The 24,027-nt window shown below is 39.1% G+C and overlaps 1 protein-coding gene across 9 annotated transcripts in view; it reads right to left on the bottom strand.

The window, feature by feature from the left end:
• Positions 1-24,027, bottom strand: part of LOC110455629 (disabled homolog 2-interacting protein-like) — a 241,543-nt gene that overhangs the window by 138,290 nt on the left and 79,226 nt on the right. For 2 of the 9 annotated variants that reach the window (XM_021505864.1, XM_021505865.1), the window contains exon 1: positions 20,636-21,345. The exons of the other annotated variants lie outside the window; for them this stretch is intronic. In XM_021505864.1, coding sequence (XP_021361539.1) covers positions 20,636-20,669 — 34 coding nt within the window. In that variant the 5' untranslated portion in view covers positions 20,670-21,345. Of the gene's footprint in view, positions 1-20,635; positions 21,346-24,027 lie in introns of those variants that run through there. 9 annotated transcript variants of the gene reach the window in all.

Below are 24,027 nucleotides of genomic sequence, written 5' to 3'. Positions count from 1 at the left end.
AATTATGTAGTAGTTGTCAGTTAACAGGGCCATTACTGTCATTGTCTTAGTTTACCACAATCAACATATACATGCTACAATCAAGGGTCACTACCCACTACAACTCAGAGCTTTCCACTGAAATCCTTCTCTACCCCACTAAAAACCAGAAAACCCTTCCTAATTCCAATATTCCTATTACACAAAATCTCTCTCCACAACCACTATGACCACTTTTCTCTACTACAACTACTCCCCTACCAAAATATAAGCCTTACTACCTTTATTCCTCCCTAACTGTGCCCCCCCTACCCCACTATACCCCCCTCTCCTGTTATTGTCCCTAACTGTGCCTCCACTACCCCACTTTAACCCCCTCCACTGTTTTTTTCTCTAACTGTGCCTCCCCTACGTAACTATAACCCCCTCTACTGTTATTTTCCCTAACTGTGCCTCCCCGTCCCCACTATAATCCCCTCTACCGTTATTTCTCCCTAACTGTGCCTCCACTACCCCACTTTAACCCCCTCCACTGTTTTTTTCTCTAACTGTGCCTCCCCTACCCCTCTTTAACCCCCTCCACTGTTATTTTCTCTAACTGTGCCTCCCCTACCCTACTATAACCCCCACTACCTTTATTTCTCCCTAACTGTGCCTCCCTTACCCCACTACCTTTATTCCTCCCTAATTTTGCCTCCCCTACCCCACTCCCTTTATTCCTCCCTAATTGTGCCTCCCCTACCTAACTATAACCCCCTCTACCATTATTCCTCCCTAACTGTGCCCCCCCTACCCCACTCTAACCCCCACTACCTTTATTTCTCCCTAACTGTGCCTCCACTACCCCACTTTAACCCCCTCCACTGTTATTTTCTCTAACTGTGCCTCCCCTTCCCCACTATAACCTCCTCTACTGCTATTGTCCCTAACTGTGCCTCCCTTACCCCACTACCTTTATTCCTACCTAATTTTGCCTCCCCTACCCCACTCCCTTTATTCCTCCCTAAATGTGCCTCCCCTACCCTACTATAACCCCCACTACTGTTATTCTCCCTAACTGTGCCTCCCTTACCCCACTACCTTTATTCCTCCCTACCTTTGCCTCCCCTACCCCACTCTAACCCCCACTACCTTTATTTCTCCCTAACTGTGCCTCCACTACCCCACTTTAACCCCCTCCACTGTTTTTTTCTCTAACTGTGCCTCCCCTTCCCCACTATAACCTCCTGTACCTTTATTCCTCCCTAAATGTGCCTCCCCTACCCTAATATAACCCCCACTACCTTTATTCCTCCCTAACTGTGCCTCCCCTACCCCACTATAACCTCCTCTACTGTTATTGTCCCTAACTGTGCCTCCCCTACCCCACTATAATCCCCTCTACCTTTATTCCTCCCTAACTGTGCCTCCCCTACCTAACTATAACCCCCTCTACTGTTATTTTCCCTAAGTTCGCCTACCCCAATTGGACCCCCCTCTACTGCTATTCCTCCCTTACTGCTGGATGTCAATCATCCCACAATCTACATGTCCAACACCAACAAACTGTTACAGGGTTTCACACCATCTTGTTTACACAGCAAATGAAGTTGGATCTGGTACATTACAAATCTATCCCCCTTCTCCAATGTACAACTGTGTGTACACCGTGGTCAGAGAGAGCCTGGCCTGAGAGGTAATGATAAGGGCTGTTGGTGCAGATAGCGGCCCCTAAGGTCATCAGTTCACTAACCAATGTTATTGGTCATGAACTAGATTACCTCCCTTTAATCAGTACCATTCACAAATCTACCCTAACAGTAGATCTCAAAGATGGTAAAGTACCAGAAACATTTGTTGTGAAAAACAACAACAATTTTAGATTTTCATTTCAGCTGATAGAAACAGAGACAGACAGAGAAAAAGACAACTTATCGGCAATTGACAGAAAGAGATACAGAGACAGAACAGATAAAGACAGGCAGAAACACAAAGGAACTTATATGCACCCGAGAAATTAAAGGGACAGCAATCTGACAGAAAAACCACATAGATAGTTATCAGAATTAGACAGAGAAAGGGATCTGACAGAGATAGAGAGATAAAGAGATAGACAGATCTAGAGATAGACAGAGATAGAGAGATAAAGAGATAGACAGATCTAGACAGATACAGAGATAGACTGAAGGTGGCCATTGGAGATGTATCAATATAATTATGTACACACAAATATGTTACATTTATTGAAATAAACAATGTCTAATGCATTTGTTGTTATCTCTTACTAGAAGTATGAAAATCTGACCACTGTAAGAGTTAACAATCAGTTGTCAGAAAATAAACCTTCCAACTTTTAATTACCGGGTAAGTGAAATCAACACTCTAGCCCGAATTTTAATTTGATGAGTTAAGTTACACATAAAAACTTTCAGTGAAATAAATGGTTCTGGTCTTCTTGACTTTCTTTTCATTTTTTCACAGCTTTAATGTGATGGAGATGATGGAAGGTGGACGGCATCACATTAGAGCTGCCATGTTTTTATGGTTGAGGAGGGCAGGTGAGGCAGACTAGCGCTGGTGATTTAATGTTCCAGGAAATTACTTCTGATTGAGCAAGAACAGCACTCGTACAAGTACACTCACACTCACAATGCATGCCAATACAATTTATATAGAGCAAACTTTCATAAATTTAAAACTCAGTACAAAATCTGTCATCAGCCAATAAAGTAACATGCTAAAGGTATCCTATTTTAATATGGCAATAGACATAAATGTGTAGTTACAAAACAATTTACATTTGAATGTTAGAATGAATATAAATTCAATCTAACAATGCTTTGCAATCTGGTGACCAGATGGGTAAGATGTAACCGAACTATCTAAGTGTTTACCTGCTAGTTTACAATCAGCTGTTCAAGGGAAATTAAACTGAGAGGTACAAGCCAGCCATTCGAAATGAGAAGTTACAGAACAACGGAGGCAGAAAACTGCAGAGGGCTGCAGATGAAAGGCGAAAGGCAATGGCAAAAAATATACATATAATGTACAAGAAAATAAGTTTATACAAGTGTTTCAAACATAAAAAGATATTTGAAGGAAGAAATAAAATACTTTGAAAAAGATTCAGTGCTGCCGAAATGAGAAAAGAAGTTTATGTAAGTGTCTCAAACATCACATGAAACTTGAGGAGTTTAGCGGATGCTGCCAACATCTTTGTTAAGCAGTCTGAGTGGAAACTTAGGTACATTATACAAGTAATGAACTGGTGGTAAAACATAACAGCATACTGGGATGGAAATATAACAAGACACCCTGCAGGGGCCCTAATAGCTAACCTAGAATTTTCTTTTCAATTCAAAACCTTTAGAATATTCGTTCATCACAGGAGCACAGGAAGTATAAGATGTAATGAAGACTAAATCCCTAGATGTGGACAAGACCCCAAGGACATCAAGTGTATTCATTTCATTTTTGATCCAGGAAATAAGTCCTGAGAAACAAGGCCGGATCCCAGGTCGTATCCTAAATATCAAGAGTGTATTCATCTCTTCTTGCCTTGCAATTTTATTCATATGGTTGTTATAGGGTGGATATTCAACCGCTTCTAGGAAATGACCCAGGCAGTAAGTACCCTAGGGCAAGGCCAGACCCCAGAGGCAGTCCTAGTAGCATGATAGTATTCATTTCTTCACATCCTAGCAATGACATATATGGTTGTAGATTGAGGATTTCTACTGTTTCCATGATATGATCCAGGAATAAAAGCTGACTAAAACATTCAGGGAAGGCTGGCATTGTGATTTACAGGATACAGGGAGGGAAACATGACAAAAACATTCAGGAAAGGCTGGCAGTATGATTTATAGGATACAGGGAGGAAAACAATTAACAAAAACATTCAGGGAAGGCTGGCCGTATGATTTACAGGATACAGGGAGGGAAACATAACAAAACATTCAGGGAAGGCTGGCATTATGATTTACAGGATACAGGGAGGGAAACATAACAAAAACATTCAGGGAAGGCTGGCATTGTGATTTACAGGATACTGGGAAGGAAACATAACAAACAAGAGGCCCATGGGCCTTAACGGTCACCTGAGTCTTGGTATTTATTTTTGTTGTTGAAATATGTACCAATTTGAGTAAAAAATAGTATAATGTTAACTTAACTTTGTCAGGACCATGAGCTGATCATTCCGAGACCAGTTTTAAGTGAGATCGGCCTATTAGAACTTAGTAGCAAAATAGTGGCCATGGCAGCCAAATTGTATTTCTGATTGACCCGAAAAAATAACAACACTTTGTCAGGACCATAAGGCGATCATTCCTACCAACTTTCAGTTCAATAGGTCCAGCAGAACTTGACTTTAAGTTTGAAATGTAAAATGTTAACGGACGACGGACGACGACGGACGAAAACGGATAGCAATAGGTCACTTGAGCTAAAGCTCAGGTGACCTAAAAACTACCGGAAAGCTGGCAGTATGATTTATAGGATACAGGGAGGGAAACAATTAACAAAAACATTCAGGGAAGGCTGGCAGTGTGATTTACAGGATACAGGGAGGGAAACATAACAAAACATTCAGGGAAGGCTGGCATTATGATTTACAGGATACAGGGAGGGAAACATACTAAAAGCTACCGGAAGGCTGGCATTGGTATTTACAGGATACAGGGAGGGATATAAAAAAAAAACATAGAGGGAAAGCCTGGCAGTGTGATATACAGGATACTGATTCACTGTCTGTGTATATCATCTGCTTGGGTAGTTGATGCAAGCACTAAATGCACATGAATCAATTAGCATGCTCTGTATAGTCTGTCTGTAGACACCTCAAGTAGGGCTGCCAAATTTCACTGATGTTCCCATACATCAAATCAAAAGTCTTAATGTTTGAATAATGACTTTCGCAGTTTGATGGTAATGCCATAAGTTTACAATACAGCCCTGGGAAAGCCATTCAATCGATGAACACTGCACACCAGGAAATGGGAGGGGAAATCAGATATCAATAAGCTAGTGCTGTTACTTGTTTGTGGGTGTCACAGAAAAGAGAAAATGCAACAGCGCCTGACCAGCATTCGAACCCAGGACCTCTAAACTCTAGACGAACACTATAACTAACTGAGCTTCATGGCTACCTGCAGTGGTCATACTGGCCTAGTTCCATTACCCATGTAATGGCTATACATTTTAAGGATTGAAATGCATCTTCTCAACATTAATGATGGTATGCAACACTGTGAGTTCTGGTCAAACATATTCTCCCAGATATGTGCTAACAGGCATCATGCAACATGTTTGAAAAGAACTGTGTTCCATACCATTAGAACTGTGTTCCATACTATTATAACTGTGTTCCATACCATTAGAACTGTGTGCCATACTATTAGAACTGTGTTCCATACTATTATAACTGTGTTCCATACCATTAGAACTGTGTTCGATACTATAAGAACTGTGTTCCATACCATTAGAACTGTGTTCCATGCCATAAGAACTGTGTTCCATACCATAAGAACTGTGTTCCACACCATTAGAACTGTGTTCCATACCATTAGAACTGTTCAAAAGATGCATTAGGACATTTTATTTAGCTATAAAAGCACTGTTCACACTGATTCAAATTACTGGCAGGAAGGGGACTTCAATTCACTTGACCATCCAGAACCTAGTAATTACACAAGACTGATTATTTTACTGATGATGATGACAGAGTGAGCATTGAAAATAATCATTCATATCTAGCAACTTACAAAAATTATTATGATTTATCTTTACTAAACTGAGAAAAAGGAACACAATTATCAATCATTTAATGGTGATTGTGTCGTTATAGCTCTGTTATAGATCTGAAACTGACACATTAGGGATTCCCTTTAGTTATACATACATCAATCAGATGTAACCCACACTAGGTTTCCCACATTACAGAGTGTTCACAGCTATAACCAGGACTGACGACACCCCCTGTTTACAAGTGTTAAACTATAGATCATGTACATGCCTAATGTTTAATAAACCAGATTAATTTCTGGACAAATGAAACTTTATGGCATGTATGAGGGTAAAATGAATGTCTCCCTGACTAACTGTACTGGAAGATCTGTGAATGATGTGTGGATATATTCTAGTAACAAACTGTGGTTCATAAAATTAGTGCAGCATCTGGTTCAAGTACCCTAGATAGGAGATTCAAACGGCTCAGTTTTAATATACAGTATCACTACAACTAAATATCACCTAGAGAAACACAAAGGTATATATCCTGCTTCATCTTATCTAGGTATTCAAACTCGACTTGCAGAAGTATAAAAATCAAATCACAAATCCCTTCCTTCAGGCCGATTACATATAATGTACTTTCGCTGTGCCAAGTTACAAACAAAATGAAACAAACAGTTCAGGAGGAGTTACACTAACAAAGTTTATGGAGCGGAAATTTAAAGTTTTAAGGGCCATAACTCCAGGACAAGCCATTCGGATTGATATGTCTTGCCTGTGACCATCAATGCACATTTCAGAGAAAGTAACTTAAACGCAAAGATATAATGTTGATAGAGATGCTAACAAAGTCAATGGACCATGAAATGTAGGCTGCATCCAGTATTTGATGCATGGGTTGAGATGTTCTACCTAAGATGCATCTATGGTGCAAGTTTGGTTGGTCTAGCAGTTATACTTTCAGAGAAAGTAACATAAACGCAAAAACTTAATGTTGATGGAGATGCTGACAAAGTCAATGGACCATGAAAGATAGGCCACATCCTGCATTTGATGCATGGGTTAGGATTTACTACCTAAGATGCGCCTATGGTGCAAGTCAGGTTGGTCTAGCCCTTATACTTTCAGAGAAAGCATAACTTAAACGCAAAAACTTAGTGTTGATGGAGATGCTGACAAGGTCAATGGACCATGAAATGTATGCTGCTTTTAGCATTGGATGCATGGGTTGAGATGTACTACCTAAGATGCATCTATGGTGCAAGTTTTGTTTGTGTAGCAAGTATACTTTCAGAGAATCTAACTTAAACTTTGAGGCCACTGCCGTTGCCAGTCGCCGGAAAAGCCACACCTTAGTCTCGCTTCCACTACTTCATGGCGGCGAGACAAAAGCAGTCGAATCAAAAATTCCTTTCTTCATGCACATCTAAAGGTAATGTACTTTCACTGAGTCAGGTATACACCAAACAGATCAGAAGGAGTTCTGCTTACAAGGTTCATGGAGATATGGACAGATGGAAGGACAAGGTGATTATCAACCCCCCAAACTTCGTTTTCAGGGGTATACTTATAGGTACCATTGATGACATCTCAACCCTAACACTTGTATTTATAAAATCAAGTCCTGTGACTGAAGTACACAATAAACATACAACAACCATGAAATAATATCATACAAAAGAAAATTAATCAAAATAACTTCCATTCTTTTAAAAAATCATCTGATACTGCAAGATTGATTAGTCAGTGATAACTCCTACTTACCATTTTGTCACTAGTAGTGGTAACATTTTTTCAGTACATACCTCATAACACATCTCATTCATTTACTGATAGTCTCCTGTACTCCCATATATGTTAAATCATACAAAACTATAGCAGGATGTTCCAAAAATTCGTCCCCAAAGGTGAGTCTATTTGTCCACAAAGACAGGGTCTAAAGCTGCATGAGCTACAGTCTACCTAAAATTTAGTCTCAGTGTAAGTCTACAAAGAACTTTAGTCTACCAGTCAGAGACTAAATCCACGACAAACTTCATCACCTGACCAGTTCACCTTCCCAGGTCAAGTGTCCAATTATCTAAGCCAATTAGGACTAGCCACTTAGAAATGCAGGGGTGACCATCTGCTGCACCTGGCTACTGTAAATAGCACAATGAAGCCTTACCTCCAATATTAGCATACAATTGAATAGTATGGTCAATACACAGATGTATTGCTGTCCAGCAGTACACATAGGATTGTATAGTTGTGGTCAAGACTTAAAGGAACTGGACAGATGTTGGAAAGTACACATATAGTGACCACTACTGATAAAACAAGTGGTGTACCTGTATCTAATAGAAATATTGATCTAACAATACAACCTAGTCTTATGAAAGAATTTATCTTCAATGCAGATGTTTGACCTATAACCTCAACTTCCTCAATTAACTTCTAATATTTTTTCTTTTTTATTTGAACTGATACTTTTATCATCAAGATATGAGTATGAAGCATCAGTCGATATATGTGACCCACCAGTATTTTCCACTCACCACAAAATATGTGAACAACCCATATACCATATATAATCCAGAAGAAAATGTGACCTACCAGTATATGTGACCAACCAGTGTATATGACCCACCAGTATATGTGACCCACCAGTATATATGACACACCAGTATATGTGACACACCAGCATATTTGACCTACAAGTATATGTGACACACCAGTATATGTCACCCACCAGTATATATGACACACCAGTATATGTGACCAACCAGTATATGTGACCCACCAGTATATATGACCCACCAGTATATGTCACCCACCAGTATATTTGACCCACAAGTATATGTGACACACCAGTATATGTCACCCACCAGTATATATGACATACCAGTATATGTGACACACCAGTATATGTTACCAGCCAGTAAATGTGACACACCAGTATATATGACCCACCAGTATATGTGACCCACCAGTGTATGTGACACACCAGTATATATGACCCACCAGTATATGTAACACACCAGTATATGTGACCCACCAGTATATATGACCCACCAGTATATGTGACCAACCAGTATATGTGACACACCAGTATATGTGACCGACCAGTATATGTGACACACCAGTATATGTGACCCACCAGTATATGTGACTCACCAGTATATGTTACTGACCAGTATATGTGATACACCAGTATATATGACCCACCAGTATATGTGACACACCAGTACATATGACCCACCAGTAGACGTGAACCACCAGTATATGTGATCCACCAGTATATATGACCAACCAGAGTATATGTGACCCATCAGTATATATGACCCACCAGTATATGTGACCCACCAGTATATATGACCCACCAGTATATGTGACCGACCAGTATATGTGACACACTAGTATATATGACCCACGTGTATATGTAACACACCAGTGTATGTGACCCACCAGTATAAATGACCCACCAGTATATGAGACACACCAGTGAATGTGACACAGCAGTGTATGTGAGAAACCAGTATATTTGACCCACCAGTGTATGTGACCCAGCAGTGTATGTGACAAACCAGTATATGTAACACAACAGTATATGTTGACCCCCCAGTATATATGACCCACATGTATATGTAACACACCAGTATATATGGTACACCAGTATATGTGACGGACCAGTATATGCGACCCACCAGTATATGTCACCCATATTTGACCCACCAGTGTATGTGACCCAGCAGTGTATGTGACAAACCAGTTTATTTGCCCCACCAGTATATGTGCCCCATATTAGACCCACCAGTATATGTCACCCACCAGTATATATGATACACCAGTATATATGATCCCCCAGTATATGTGACACACCGGTATATGTGACACACCACCAGTATATGTGACACACTAGCATATATGACCCACGTGTGTATGTAACACACCAGTGTATGTGACCCAGCAGTGTATGTGACAAACCAGTTTATTTGCCCCACCAGTATATGTAATACACCAGTATATATGATACTCCAGTATATGTGACCCACCAGTATATGGGACACACCAGTATATATGATCCCCCAGTATATGTGACCCCCCCGTATATGTGACTGGCCAGTATATTTGACTGGCCAGTATATGTGACACGCCAGTATATATGTCCCCCCAGCATACGTGAACCACCAGTATATGTGGCACGCCAGTATATATGACACACCAGTATATATCACACCAGTATATGTGACCAACCAGTAAATGTGACCCACCAGTATATATGCCAGTATATGTGACACACCAGTGTATGTGACACAGCAGTGTATGTGACAAACCAGTATATTTGACCCACCAGTATATGTAACACACCAGTATATATGATACACCAGTATATGTGACACACCAGTATATGTGACCCACCAGTATATGTGACACACAAGTATATATGATACACCAGTATATGTGACCCATCAGTATATGTGACACACCAGTATATATGATACACCAGTATATGTGACCCACCAGTATATGTGACACACCAGTATATATGATACACCAGTATATGTGACACACCAGTATATGTGACCCACCAGTATATGTGACACACCAGTATATGTGACACACCAGTATATGTGACACACCAGTATATATGACCCACCAGTATATGTGACACACCAGTATATGTGACCCACCAGTATATATGACCCACCAGTATATGTGACCCACCAGTATATGTGACCCACCAGTATATGTGACACACCAGTATATGTGACACACCAGTATATATGACCCACCAGTATATGTGACACACCAGTATATGTGACCCACCAGTATATGTGACACACCAGTATATGTGACACACCAGTATATGTGACACACCAGTATATATGACCCACCAGTATATGTGACACACCAGTATATGTGACCCACCAGTATATGTGACACACCAGTATATATGACCCACCAGTATATGTGACCCACCAGTATATGTGACACACCAGTATATATGACACACCAGTATATGTGACACACCAGTATATGTGACCCACCAGTATATGTGACACACCAGTATATATGACACACCAGTATATGTGACACACCAGTATATGTGACCCACCAGTATATGTGACACACCAGTATATATGACACACCAGTATATGTGACACACCAGTATATGTGACCCACCAGTATATGTGACACACCAGTATATGTGACACACCAGTATATGTGACACACCAGTATATATGACCCACCAGTATATGTGACACACCAGTATATGTGACCCACCAGTATATGTGACACACCAGTATATGTGACACACCAGTATATGTGACACACCAGTATATATGACCCACCAGTATATGTGACACACCAGTATATGTGACCCACCAGTATATGTGACACACCAGTATATGTGACACACCAGTATATGTGACACACCAGTATATATGACCCACCAGTATATGTGACACACTAGTATATGTGACCCACCAGTATATGTGACACACCAGTATATGTGACACACCAGTATATGTGACACACCAGTATATATGACCCACCAGTATATGTGACACACTAGTATATGTGACACACCAGTATATGTGACACACCAGTATATATGACCCACCAGTATATGTGACACACCAGTATATGTGACCCACCAGTATATATGACACACCAGTATATGTGACTGACCAGTATATGTGACACACCAGTATATATGACCCACGTGTATATGTAACACACCAGTGTATGTGACACACCAGTATATATGACCCACCAGTATACGTGAACCACCAGTATATGTGACACACCAGTATATGTGACCACCAGTATATGTGACACACCAGTATATGAAACACACCAGTATATATGACCAACCAGTATATGTGACCCACCAGTGTATGTGACCCACCAGTATATATGACACACCAGTATATATGACACACCAGTATATGTGACCCACCAGTATATATGACCCACCAGTATATGTGACCCACCAGTGTTTGTGACACACCAGTATATATGATACACCAGTATATGTGACACACCAGTATATGTGGACCAGTATATGTGACCCACCAGTATATGTGACACACAAGTATATGTGACACACCAGTATATATGACCCACCAGTATATGTAACACACCAGTGTATGTGACACACCAGTGTATGTGACATACCAGCGTATGTGACCCACCAGTATATGTGACACACCAGTGTATGTGACACAGCAGTGTATGTGACACACCAGTTTATTTGACCCACCAGTATATGTAACCCACCAGTATATGTGACACACCAGTATATGTGACACACCAGTGTATGTGACACAGCAGTGTATGTGACACCCCAGTTTATTTGACCCACCAGTATATGTAACCCACCCCAGTATATATGACCCACCAGTATATGTGACACACCAGTATATGTGATCCACCAGTATATATGACCCGCTAGTATATGTCACACACCAGTACACACCAGTATATGTGACCCACCAGTATATGTGACCCAACAGTGTATGTGACACACCAGTATATATGATACACCAGTATATGTGACACACCAGTATATGTGTACCAGTCTATGTGACCTACCAGTATATGTGACACACAAGTATATGTGACACACCAGTATATATGACCCACCAGTATATATGACACACCAGTATATATGACCCACCAGTATATATGACACACCAGTATATATGACACACCAGTATATGTGACACACCAGTATATGTGACACACCAGTATATATGATACACCAGTATATGTGACCCACCAGTATATGTGACCCAACAGTGTATGTGACACACCAGTATATATGATACACCAGTATATGTGACACACCAGTATATGTGACCCACCAGTATATGTGACCCACCAGTGTATGTGACACACCAGTATATATGACCCACCAGTGTATGTGACCCACCAGTATATGTGACACACCAGTATATGTGATCCACCAGTATATATGACCCACCAGTACATGTGACACACCAGTATATGTGACCCCCCAGTATATGTGACACACCAGTATATGTGCCCCACCAGTATATGTGACCCACCAGTATATGTGACCAACCAGTATATGTGACCAACCAGCATATGTGACCAACCAGTATATATGACCCACCAGTATATGTGACCCACCAGTAAATGTGACCCACCAGTTTACATGTTCCACTGTCACAACGTGACCTGTTCATGCTTTACCTACATTTAGATGTACGAAGTATTTTGTGTTGTGCAGCTTTATCAGCACATCTGTGATATAATAATATCCCATATTACCATAAAATACACACAGCATCTATCTCCAAAATGTAATACTAAACCTTCATAAGGTGACCTTGAAAATATATGCACAAAATATGGGCAAAACAAACTTTTTTGACTGTGAAATTTACTTCTTAAACAGCAATATAAATAATGAAAGTTGGGCAATAACTTTTAAGAACAAGTAGCAGCATCTGTTATCAGGACTTTATAATATGTACCTTGGTACCTGCCAAAACAAAGTCAGATGCTGGCCTGTTCTGTATGTATGTGTATGCCATGCCAAATTTTATTTTTTCACATAAGACAGCAGTGTTCTGTAGCATACAAAAAGAAAACAACCCTTTGCAGTAAATTAAAAGTTAAGTAATGTACAAAAACTGATAAACATACAATTTACTGTAGTTTAACAACTTATTCAAAATGAGTGTGTGTGTATCTTGGCTATATATTGAGAATATCAAACATTTCTGCTATGATTCTTATTTCAAAAATATCTAAGCACACAGGGCACTTTTTAGGTCAAATATGGTATGTTCAATGCTTTACCATAGCGTTTGTTATAAGTACGGTAAATATAACAATGTAATATGATCATTATTTCAACACAGAGATCAAGGACAATGAGTTACCATTAAACGGAAAGCCTGATGCTATAAAACAGATCCTATTTCTATTGTTGGGGTATGAGGACCCAGATAACACTCAACACAAGTGTCACTTCCCCTGGACCATATGCCTGCCTCTAAGTACCTTACTTTAAACATGAATATTTTTCTCCAGTTTTGAATAATTCTAAATCAATGCTGGCTGAAAGGACATGCTACCCTGCTGTAAACATGGACACCGACATCTGCTTCAGCTCTCAAGTCCTTTTGAAGTCTACTGTTAATATACATTGAAACAGGAACTCTAATAAGCTTTAATGGTGCTCCCCTGAAGCAGGTTCTTGTTTGAAGCAGGTGCTTGTTTGAAGCTTATAACTGTAGCACAATTGGTGCTTCACAGTGTATACAAGAGCTTGACTACCTTACTAAAACTTGTTTAATATTTGACCTTTGTAAGGAACATTTGAACCTTGTAAAATTTTACCTCCATAAGTAACATTTCACCTCTATAAATAGAATGTACAGGTGATTGATAGTCTATATCAGACATCAAACATACATTAATTACAGCTGTAGCAGAAGATAGGTTTATCACCTTCTATATACCTGTAAAATCATCACATCAAACTTTTAATGACAGGTAGAATGTTAGGTCTTCCTAACTTAATCTGGTCCCGACTCCTGATATCAGCCAAATCAATGTCAGGGCCAAAACTGCTACATCCTATCAATTGATACTAACTCAGGACTACCACAACCAGAGTCTCACGAACCAAGCCACCACTAATCTGGTTGTCCCATCACCTAGCCACCACTAAAATCTGGTTGTCCCATCACCTAGCCACCACTAATCTGATTGTCCCATCACATAGCCACCACTAATCTGGTTGTCCCATCACCTAGCCACCACTAATCTGGTTGTCCCATCACCAGCTAGCTACCACTGATCTGGTTGTCCCATCACCTAGCCACCACTGATCTGGTTGTCCCATCACCTAGCTACCACTGATCTGGTTGTCCCATCACCTAGCTACCACTAATCTGGTTGTCCCATCACCTAGCCACCACTAATCTGGTTGTCCCATCACATAGCCACCACTAATCTGGTTGTCCCATTATCCAGTCACCACAAATCTGGTTGTTTCACTATCCAGTCAGCACTACTCTGGTTGTCCCATTATCAAGCCACCAATAATCTGGTTGTCATGCTATTCAGCCTGCACCAATTCAGTTGTCCCACTTTTCAGCCTCAACTAATTTGGTTGTCCCACTTTTCAGCCTCAACTAATTTGGTTATCCCACTTTTCAGCCACCACTAATCTGGTTGTCACACTTTTCAGCCACCACTAATGTGGTTGTCCCTCTTTTCAGCCACCAATAATCTGGTTGTCCTACTATCTAGTCTCCACTGAACTGATTGTCCCACTTTTCAGCCACTACTAATCTGGTTGTCATGCTATCCAGCCAGAAATACTCTGGCTGTCCCACTATTCAGCCACCACCAATTCAGTTGTCCCTCTTTTCAGCCACCACTAATTTGGTTGTCCCACTTTTCAGCCACCAATAATCAGGTTGTCCTACTATCAAGTCACCGCTTATACGGTTGTCCCACTATTTAGCCGATGTTTTAGGAAAAAGGTATCTCCATATAACAAAATCTTACCTTGATATTAAAAACAAACTTTTAATTAACAATATATACCTGTATCATTAATCTGATATATCCAGTGGAATGTTTTGGGACCTGAATGTTAAGTGTCAAACAAAGTTCTACCAAATGGATGTTTTGCACATGACATGAAAACAAGGAAATCTTGAGCACAGATCCTAAGATTCTCCCCAGGCAGCACTCGGTACAGCAGGAGATTTACTCATGATTGGAGGTTTTACAACATAATCATTACATCATCATAGGACCTAAGTAAACAAAATAATTAAAATTGTCTATTTAAAAGCAATTTTCGTAAATGGTATACTTAACGAAAATCCCTTTACTTGAAAACATGTCATTTTGAAATGACCTGTTGATTATGATTTCAATGAAGGTATTTTCTATTTGTAGCTTGACTTTGATGTTCTGTGAAGAGCCAATACCTCTTAATCACCCCCAGACACCTGCTAGGTAGCAGTATCACCTCCCAGCTAGGAATCCAGTCTGGTGTCAAACTGGGTATATAAGGGGGGCATATTTAACTTAATGTTGATTTAAATCTAGCTCCTTCAGTGGTGGTAGCTAATCAGCTAACAACCTGCTGACACAAATTTGAAATTTCACCCCAATAATAGTGATTTCTCCTACATTGTCACATCAAATGTAGTCATGAAAACAAATTTCCCCTACTACCAGACTGATGAAATTAAGGCTTCAGTTCAGATGAAGTGTTGAAAACGACAATTAGGAGATAGGTGTTAAATGCACTTGCCACATTTTGGCTCATTCAGACACACAACATTTACACAAGATTGAACAAAAATGTGTAAGCTTGCCAAGATACAAAAATTCTATAAAGGATTAGAGCACTGCTTAAAAATAGGAGAAGAAACCCATTATACTGAGTTTAAAGGATTTTACATTATTTCTACAAATAGAAATGGATTCCCCACACAGAAATCTCTTTAAATTCCATTCAGTAAATTTTATCAATATAACATTATCAAAAGTATTACATAATCTGAATGTTCAAGTTTACAGTAATTTGTACTTAGGTGGTGAACACTGATGTCATTGTCCTCGGTACTTTCTATAGGACAGATTAAACCTGATTAGACATATGTTGTTGGGGACAGTGTGTGTTCCAAGGTTGTATGCTGAAGCCTACACAGTCACCTTGACCTTGATGAGGTTGTAATAGGTAATAGTTCCCTGAACCTGTATATGTGTATATGTACTGGTATTTTGTGTACAAGCAATGTTTTCAACCATGATCATCAACATAATGCCCAAAATCTTAAATCTGATTCTAATTCTAATGGACCACATTGGAGTCAATAACTAATATAAATTTGGTGCCTCATTTACATAATTACCTCAATCTATTATTAAAAAACATATACGAATATTAACATGCAGAAAACTTTAATCACATGATATCTTTATGATAATACTAAAATACTTTTTATAACACTTGGTCTAAATCAAAAGTAAGTCCTTTCTATATAGTGTAACAGGCACTACCTGTTTCCTGTGACATATATCAAGCCCCGTTACCCCACAACTTCCCACCCCTCGCTCCCCCGCTGGCCTGCATTGGTTCCCCCCTTTCATGTCTACCAATCCCTTCACCATGCTATGCTTTTTATTTTCCATTTCACCAGGATTCCAGCCATACATCTCCAGGTTACACCTAGTCTCTTGAGAGACAGAACACCTTCCCCAGCTAACGAGTTCCCCATCTCTGTAAACATTCAGAATGTAGAGTAGCTGCACAGTAAAAAGTTATCTCACAGAAATATTACACAAGTTAAGGCTTGATGGTACTGTAAACATCCTCTACTACGTATACAGAACCCATTCGTCACCGCCTAAATTTATTGATTCACCATGCACTCCAGGTGACATTCAATATTAATCTAGTTAAGAACGAATATGTGTGCTAAAAGACATTTTATGGCATTCCATTCACCATCTAGTAATGTCATTGACTACCAAGTTAAAATATCAACTTTGTAGCACCTACTGTTGAAGTAGATGCTCCTCTCTTACTGCAGATTTTATAATTTCACCCAATATCTCTGTTTATTGACACTGATAGACTGACTTGTATACGGGAATCTGTTTTATTACTAGAGTTAATAAAAGTTTTAGTCATTCAGATCTTGCTGTGATTTACTGCAGCTATAAGTTGGAGCTCCAGGATCCGTTGGTATGGCCCCATCTCCCAATCTCTGGGATAAGATAAGTGTGTTGATGGTGAAATAAACATGTATTTAACACCCCATCAATTCTGTGTTTTTGTTGGTTCTAATGTTTTTCATCACATTTTGTAATAACAGAACATTTTCCTTATCCTAAACTGCCACAGTTTACTTCCATTTCACACCCTTATTGTTACATTTCATTTATTTTAAAACCAATAAAATCAAGCTTGAACGTGCTAACCAGCTATACAAAAAATGGTTTTTTTTGCCTGATCTTGTTCAATTTATACAAATTTAAATTCATAACTTTTATCTCCATGATCAGACAAGCTTTATCTTCATTTATGAATTTTGTTAAGTTAAAAGCTGATAGAATACTAATTTGTCACACAGGGTTGTTATCTGTTGCCATTGAATTAATTGACCCCTGAAGGTCAGATGACTGAATCGTAATACACATCTAACCAGGTGAATACAAGTGTTTATTCTCCAAACAGGTGTCTCCTCGGAGGTGACACTCGGAGACAAGTTTGATGCTACTACAGAAAATACGCTGAATCTAAAGGCTGTAAGACTGGGCAGTGTTTATATATGTAACAATTGGTATGATGTCCCCTCAATATTTCGACCAACCTATTGAACTATTTCCGCCAAACATAGAGAGTATTTCTTTGAATAACTCTTTGATCAAGTCATGTATGAAATCAAAAAATTCAAAAATTAGTAATGTTGTTTGAGCAATCCAAGTCACTGATATGCTTCATTTTAATAATGATCAGTAGAGTTCTATTTCAGCAGGAATGGGTGTATATTTCAGAGGTTAGAGGTCATAGTCCCTGATGTGTATAATGACCTTCAACCACAGTTCACTGGCTCATGTAAAACTATCAAACTGGTTTAAGGATCCCATCCCACTACACTGGTTTTTCAGCAGCCTCCCCTAAACTTCTGTTTAAACATAACCGTAGAACAGTTGGGCCAGGATACTTCCGTTGATCAGGTGGTAGCTCAATTGGTTAAAACGAAGGTTTGGTAGTCTGAAAATTCAGGGTTGGAATCCAGGACTAGCCCCCCAGTATGATTGTTACACCCAGAACACGGTTGTTGATGAGATTCGTATATTTCATCTTTATCATTTCTCTTACCACAAGGTATGGTTTTCTTTTCAGAAATGATTTATCAAAGCCCTAGTCATGTCGGGAAAACCCAGTTCCCAATTAATACATAGTTACAGTTTATGGCAGTGGTACAGGGATCCTTTTACTGAATTCTTCATTTTTTTCTGCCAGGACAATATCAACTCTCTGATCCAAGAGTTCGGTTACAATACAGTACAGACAGAGACCTAGGGGATTGTGAGTGCACCCAGATATATCCTCCTATATCACTGATCGTTATCTGAAGGTGTCCTCTACAGCAGACTTCCTGGGTGACCTGATCAGATCTGTGAAGGATACAAGTCAGTAAGCAGTCATCCGACCCTGCTCTATTCTATGTGTTCACTTAATTTGTCCTCAAGGTATCACATGTATTTTATATATACCTGCTACAAAAAATATGGTGAACTTATCTATCATCATTGAGTCATGTTCATTTAATAGTAGTTTAGGAATATCAGAACTGTTTATTTTGTTGGCGACTGATTTTCGTACAATTTTCCCACATGAGTCACAGTAACAACTGTCTATATCATTCACTTGTGTCGGCAGCCTTATTACCCATCATCCTTTGTAAAAGCCTACCTGACAGTAAAGCCTACCCCACCTGACAACTCCACCACAGTAATTACCTAAGTCCTTTCTAAGGTCAATGGTCATGTAACAGCGGTCACCTTGGCATGTACATTACAGCTTGTCTATAAATATCTCAAACATCAGTAATTACCCCTGTTAATACAACACCTATTGTACACTGGGAAAGACAGTCATGTCCTTACCAACAGAAATAGTCAGTGCATGCACGTCTTAAATATATGGAGTCAGAACACATGTCTTCAGCACAGAAATAGTCAAAACACATGCCCTGATTACCTAAGTAGAATCAGAACACATTTCCTCATAGCACAGAGTCAAATAGAATGCATGACTTTGGCACAGAAATAAATAAACCATATTTCCTAGAGTGTATGTGTGTATTTATACCTTTATTTTTTAACATCCTCCTCTGATCTAGTTAAGTCAATCTACATCCATCCAAACATCACCACCTCTATGGAGAAAACCAGCACTTCTATGGGGAACCCCAGTATTTCTATGGGGAACACCAGTATTTCTATGGGGAACACCAGTATTTCTATGGAGAACACCGGTATTTCTAGGGGGAACACCACTATTTCTATGGGGAACACCACTATTTCTATGAGGAAGACCAGTATTTCTATGGGGAACACCACTATTTCTATGGGGAACACCAGTATTTCTATGGGGAACACCGGTATTTCTATGGGGAACACCAGTATTTCTAGGGGGAACACCACTATTTCTATGGGGAACACCAGTATTTCCAGGGGGAACACCACTATTTCTATGGGGAACACAAGTATTTCTATGGGAAACACCGGTATTTCTATGGGAAACACCAGTATTTCTATGGGAAACACCAGTATTTCTATGGGGAACACCAGTATTTCTATGGGGAACATCAATATATTACCCTATTGAACACATTAGTACCTCAATAATGGAACCAGTACCAGTTTTATGGCGGATATTAACATCTCTGTGGGGAATGAAATATGATGTACCATATTTTATAATTTCCTGAGGTCTTCTGGTTGGTTTACGGAATTAGACGAAATCCGCCACCGAAATGATGCTGTAGTATTCTGCCATGGAATCTTACCTGTTTAAACAGTAACCAATACAATGTTTCTTCAATAATAGAGAAATCAACAAAAGAGGGGGACAAAAAGAAATTCATGTCTCTACAATAGAAGAATGTTGTCAGAGAAAAAATGTGTCTACTTAATGGTGCCCCAATAATATTTTGACCCGCCTCTGGCGTCGTTATTACATCAAATACGGCAGCAGTAACATTGGCTCTTTATAATTACCCATATTGTCACCCTAATTAACAAGTTAACCTACTTAGAACAACTGTCTATCAGGTTAAAGTAGCCCTAGTCGTGCTCTGTGTTACAGTACTTGGTACCTCTGTACTAGACATTATGAAGTCAGATACTGACCACAAAGGACAGTAACAGTACTTACCCAGAGAATACTTCTTGGAGCGATGGAAGAACATGATGCTGATTTCTTATCTTAGCAAAAACAAATAAAAAACGTAGGTATGCTGCTGATAATCCACATTACTCCTCTGGCTCTGCTTGTTCTTCCTCTGTGAATATTCCAGTAGAGTTATGTTTACCTTACGTTTATGAGCTTTTTAAGCACAGGTTTAAATCAAGTTCATCGGAACTTGATGCCTTATAAGTGTTGAACTCTTTCACTTTTTACTTCTGTGCTATATTAGAGATGAGCCATTGATGACAGTGTGTGAAATCCAGCGTTCTGTCCCTGATTAGTATATATCTGTCATTTCTTCCCTCCTTCCTCTAGGTCTGATTGGTACAATCCCACAATAGAATCTAACTAGAGAAGAACAGGAAGAGGTGTCCAAGTTCTTATTTATCTGTGAACAATCAGTGAGGACTAAACAAAGCCCAGCACATATCATACGTGTGCGCTAGGAGTGAAGGCAGGGATGGTTTACCCCTCTACCCTTCCATTACTACCCTCGTACTGAACACTACCCGGAGAGGAGGAGATCTCTTGATTTCCCCTTCCTCCACATCAGCTCATCACCAGTCTCCTCGGTAACAACACATCTCCTCTGTAACAACACATCCAGAACTCAACAGGCAGCAAGTAACTCCCACATGTAATGTTTTTAAAGCGGCACACAAAAGTAATTTGAATCTGAAGCTTCACACAGCACAGTGGTGTATATACACATATATATGTATGTAGCGTGACGCCTATATACACAGGTACTACCTAACAATACATTGTCAGAAGTAAGGCAGATACAGTCCAGCGATCACGAATACTGAAAGGTCACTTACGATTGTACGAGGTGCGACATCAAAACGTTCCTTTTTTCTACATTTACTACAGTTATATAAATATACTGATGAACATCAGAATTATCAACCTGAGTGGAAACAGCTTATATTAAAAACACTGAATTCTTCCACCTCCTGAAGGACCCAGTATTTACAGGATTTTAAACCCTGATGAACATCAACATTACCCACTGCTGTGGAAAACAGTTCATACAAAGGTTGTGAGATGTGACATTCTCCCACTGGACCAGATTAACCTGTCAGATATTAGTTGATAGCTTTACTTGTATAAAACAAACAATAAAGTCAGGACCAGGGTAGCTTAATGAGACAGTAACACTAACTTTAAAAATGTGATTTTTGAGAAATACATCAGCTAATTTGTGATTTTTTCTTCGTACAATCATTTTGAATCCCTATACATGTTACTTAAGTATTAAATTTCATTTTTTTTGGAATGTTTAATAGTTTAATGTGTTAAGCTGCTGAGAAGCTAACCAGACTTTGAACTCGGACCTCAGAACAAATTGATCTGGTTACAGAATCCCTACAGAACACATACCTGAAAACAAGATGATTAAACTCAAAATAAAACAACCGACTTCAAAGTGCTACTGAACCACCATGTAAGTGATAGTCACTTTCCACTGATTTAACTGTATCAGATGATACAGCAATATTGATATAATTTGATACACTACACTCCAGGCCTGGTAAACCAAACACTGTATAGTTATGAAGATCTGTAAATGTATAAATGAATTCCTGTTAGTCATAACGTAAACTGTGATTTTATCAGGAAAGTCACGTTAGTCTGATAACCCCTGGGGGAGTGAGGGGGAAAATAATTACAAAATGGGTACAATGACCCTGGGAGTTTTCCTGAATTTGACCCCATTAATGTAAAAAGAGCTTTACAATAAATCTCCATACAACCTTGATTTGTAAAATTTATTTATCAATGATGATGATGTTATAGTACTGGGCATGGGCTTATTGCTGGTACAAAACAGCTGGTACAAAACAAATACAAAACTTCATGGGCATGGATTATGAGAAGTTCTTTTTACACAACCAATAAAATGTTCTATGTGACGTTTCGATGACTAGTAAGTACGGTATCGTCATCGAAACGTCACATAGAAAATTTTATTAGTTGTGTAAAAAGAACTTCTCATAATCCATACTTACCNTACCGTACTAGTCATCAAAATGTCGCATAGAACATTTTATTGGTTGTGTAAAAAGAACTTCTCATAATCCAAATTTACCAACCTGAAGAAAATGTTTAGAAATATTCATGGGCATGGATTTATTACACTACAGATGATTATATTACTTTCATTTTTTCATTTCAGAATATTTTACTGTACAGGTCTAACAAACAAAAGGTATGTTATGGAGGCAATTAATTGAGAGAATTAACTAAGTTTTTTTTCTCTATAATATCAAAATGAAAAAAACACTTTGATGAAGATAAACAAGAGTTTCTTATGCAGAAGTGTATAACAGAACAAGTATAGACAGACAGGATTGCAAAAAAGGCCCAGACAACAAATGTTGATCATATAACTATGTCGACACCTGAACTGGGATGCTACTAAAGTAGATAGGAGGAGTTTTATAGGTGTGTGAGGCTACCACTCTATAGCCACCCAGCGGTGAGATGACAGACATTGGCTGAAGTGTAGACCAGATCATCCATCATAATTAGGCCTAGATTTACGAGATACTTTTGGTGGTTTATAATCCTCTGTCAAAGGCTGTAAGTTAAATCTCATCATTGTGAAACTTCCCCTTATAAACTTAGCTGGTCTCTAGCCAAAACTGAGAGTTCTAGTTACATCATACTGTCACCGAGGACAAACAGCAGAAAAATGTATAGCTGTAGATTACAACTCAAATCAGTTAAATTATCAACACCTTCTCTCTCCCATTAGTTCAGATGTCTTTAAAAACTCAAATTCCCATGACCGTCACACTATGATGCAAGCTTGTCATGCCTCTAAAGACTGAGATTTAGGTTGATTAAATTTTTAATATCATAACTTGTCAAAGTCCCTAATTTAATCAATCACAAATTGACCAGGAGATTAATTTAGAATTCATCACAATATTGACCTTGAATTTTCTTTAGTTATAATCTCCATTTTGTCCTTGAATTCCTCTGACAGAGCTGATGTAATGACATTATAGGCCAAGTGTCCTTGATCCTGTAGGCTTCAGCCTTTTAAGATTCACCAGCAGACTCCCAGATTTTCTGATAAAGACTCTCGGCTCCAACGGTATATGGAATACGTAATCAATTGGCTTACTCACACACAGATGTATTTTGCATCACATGTTTAATTATTCCAGATGGAAGTTTTCGTCTGTTACTGTGTGCCAAACAATGCATGTTTATCACTTAACACACAACTTTCTCACTGCTGCCATTTCTAACTTATAATTTCCCCCCATTACCGAAATGTCAGAGAACTAGGAGCAATCAGAAATGTCAGAGAACTAGGAGCAATCAAGCGGGTGCTGATACTGGGC

The sequence above is a fragment of the Mizuhopecten yessoensis genome, unplaced genomic scaffold (genome assembly GCF_002113885.1).
Source record: "Mizuhopecten yessoensis strain PY_sf001 unplaced genomic scaffold, ASM211388v2 scaffold8335, whole genome shotgun sequence".
NCBI lineage: Eukaryota > Metazoa > Mollusca > Bivalvia > Pectinida > Pectinidae > Mizuhopecten > Mizuhopecten yessoensis.
Note: the sequence above shows the minus strand (reverse complement) of the source record. Positions and strands in the feature narration are given on the sequence as shown.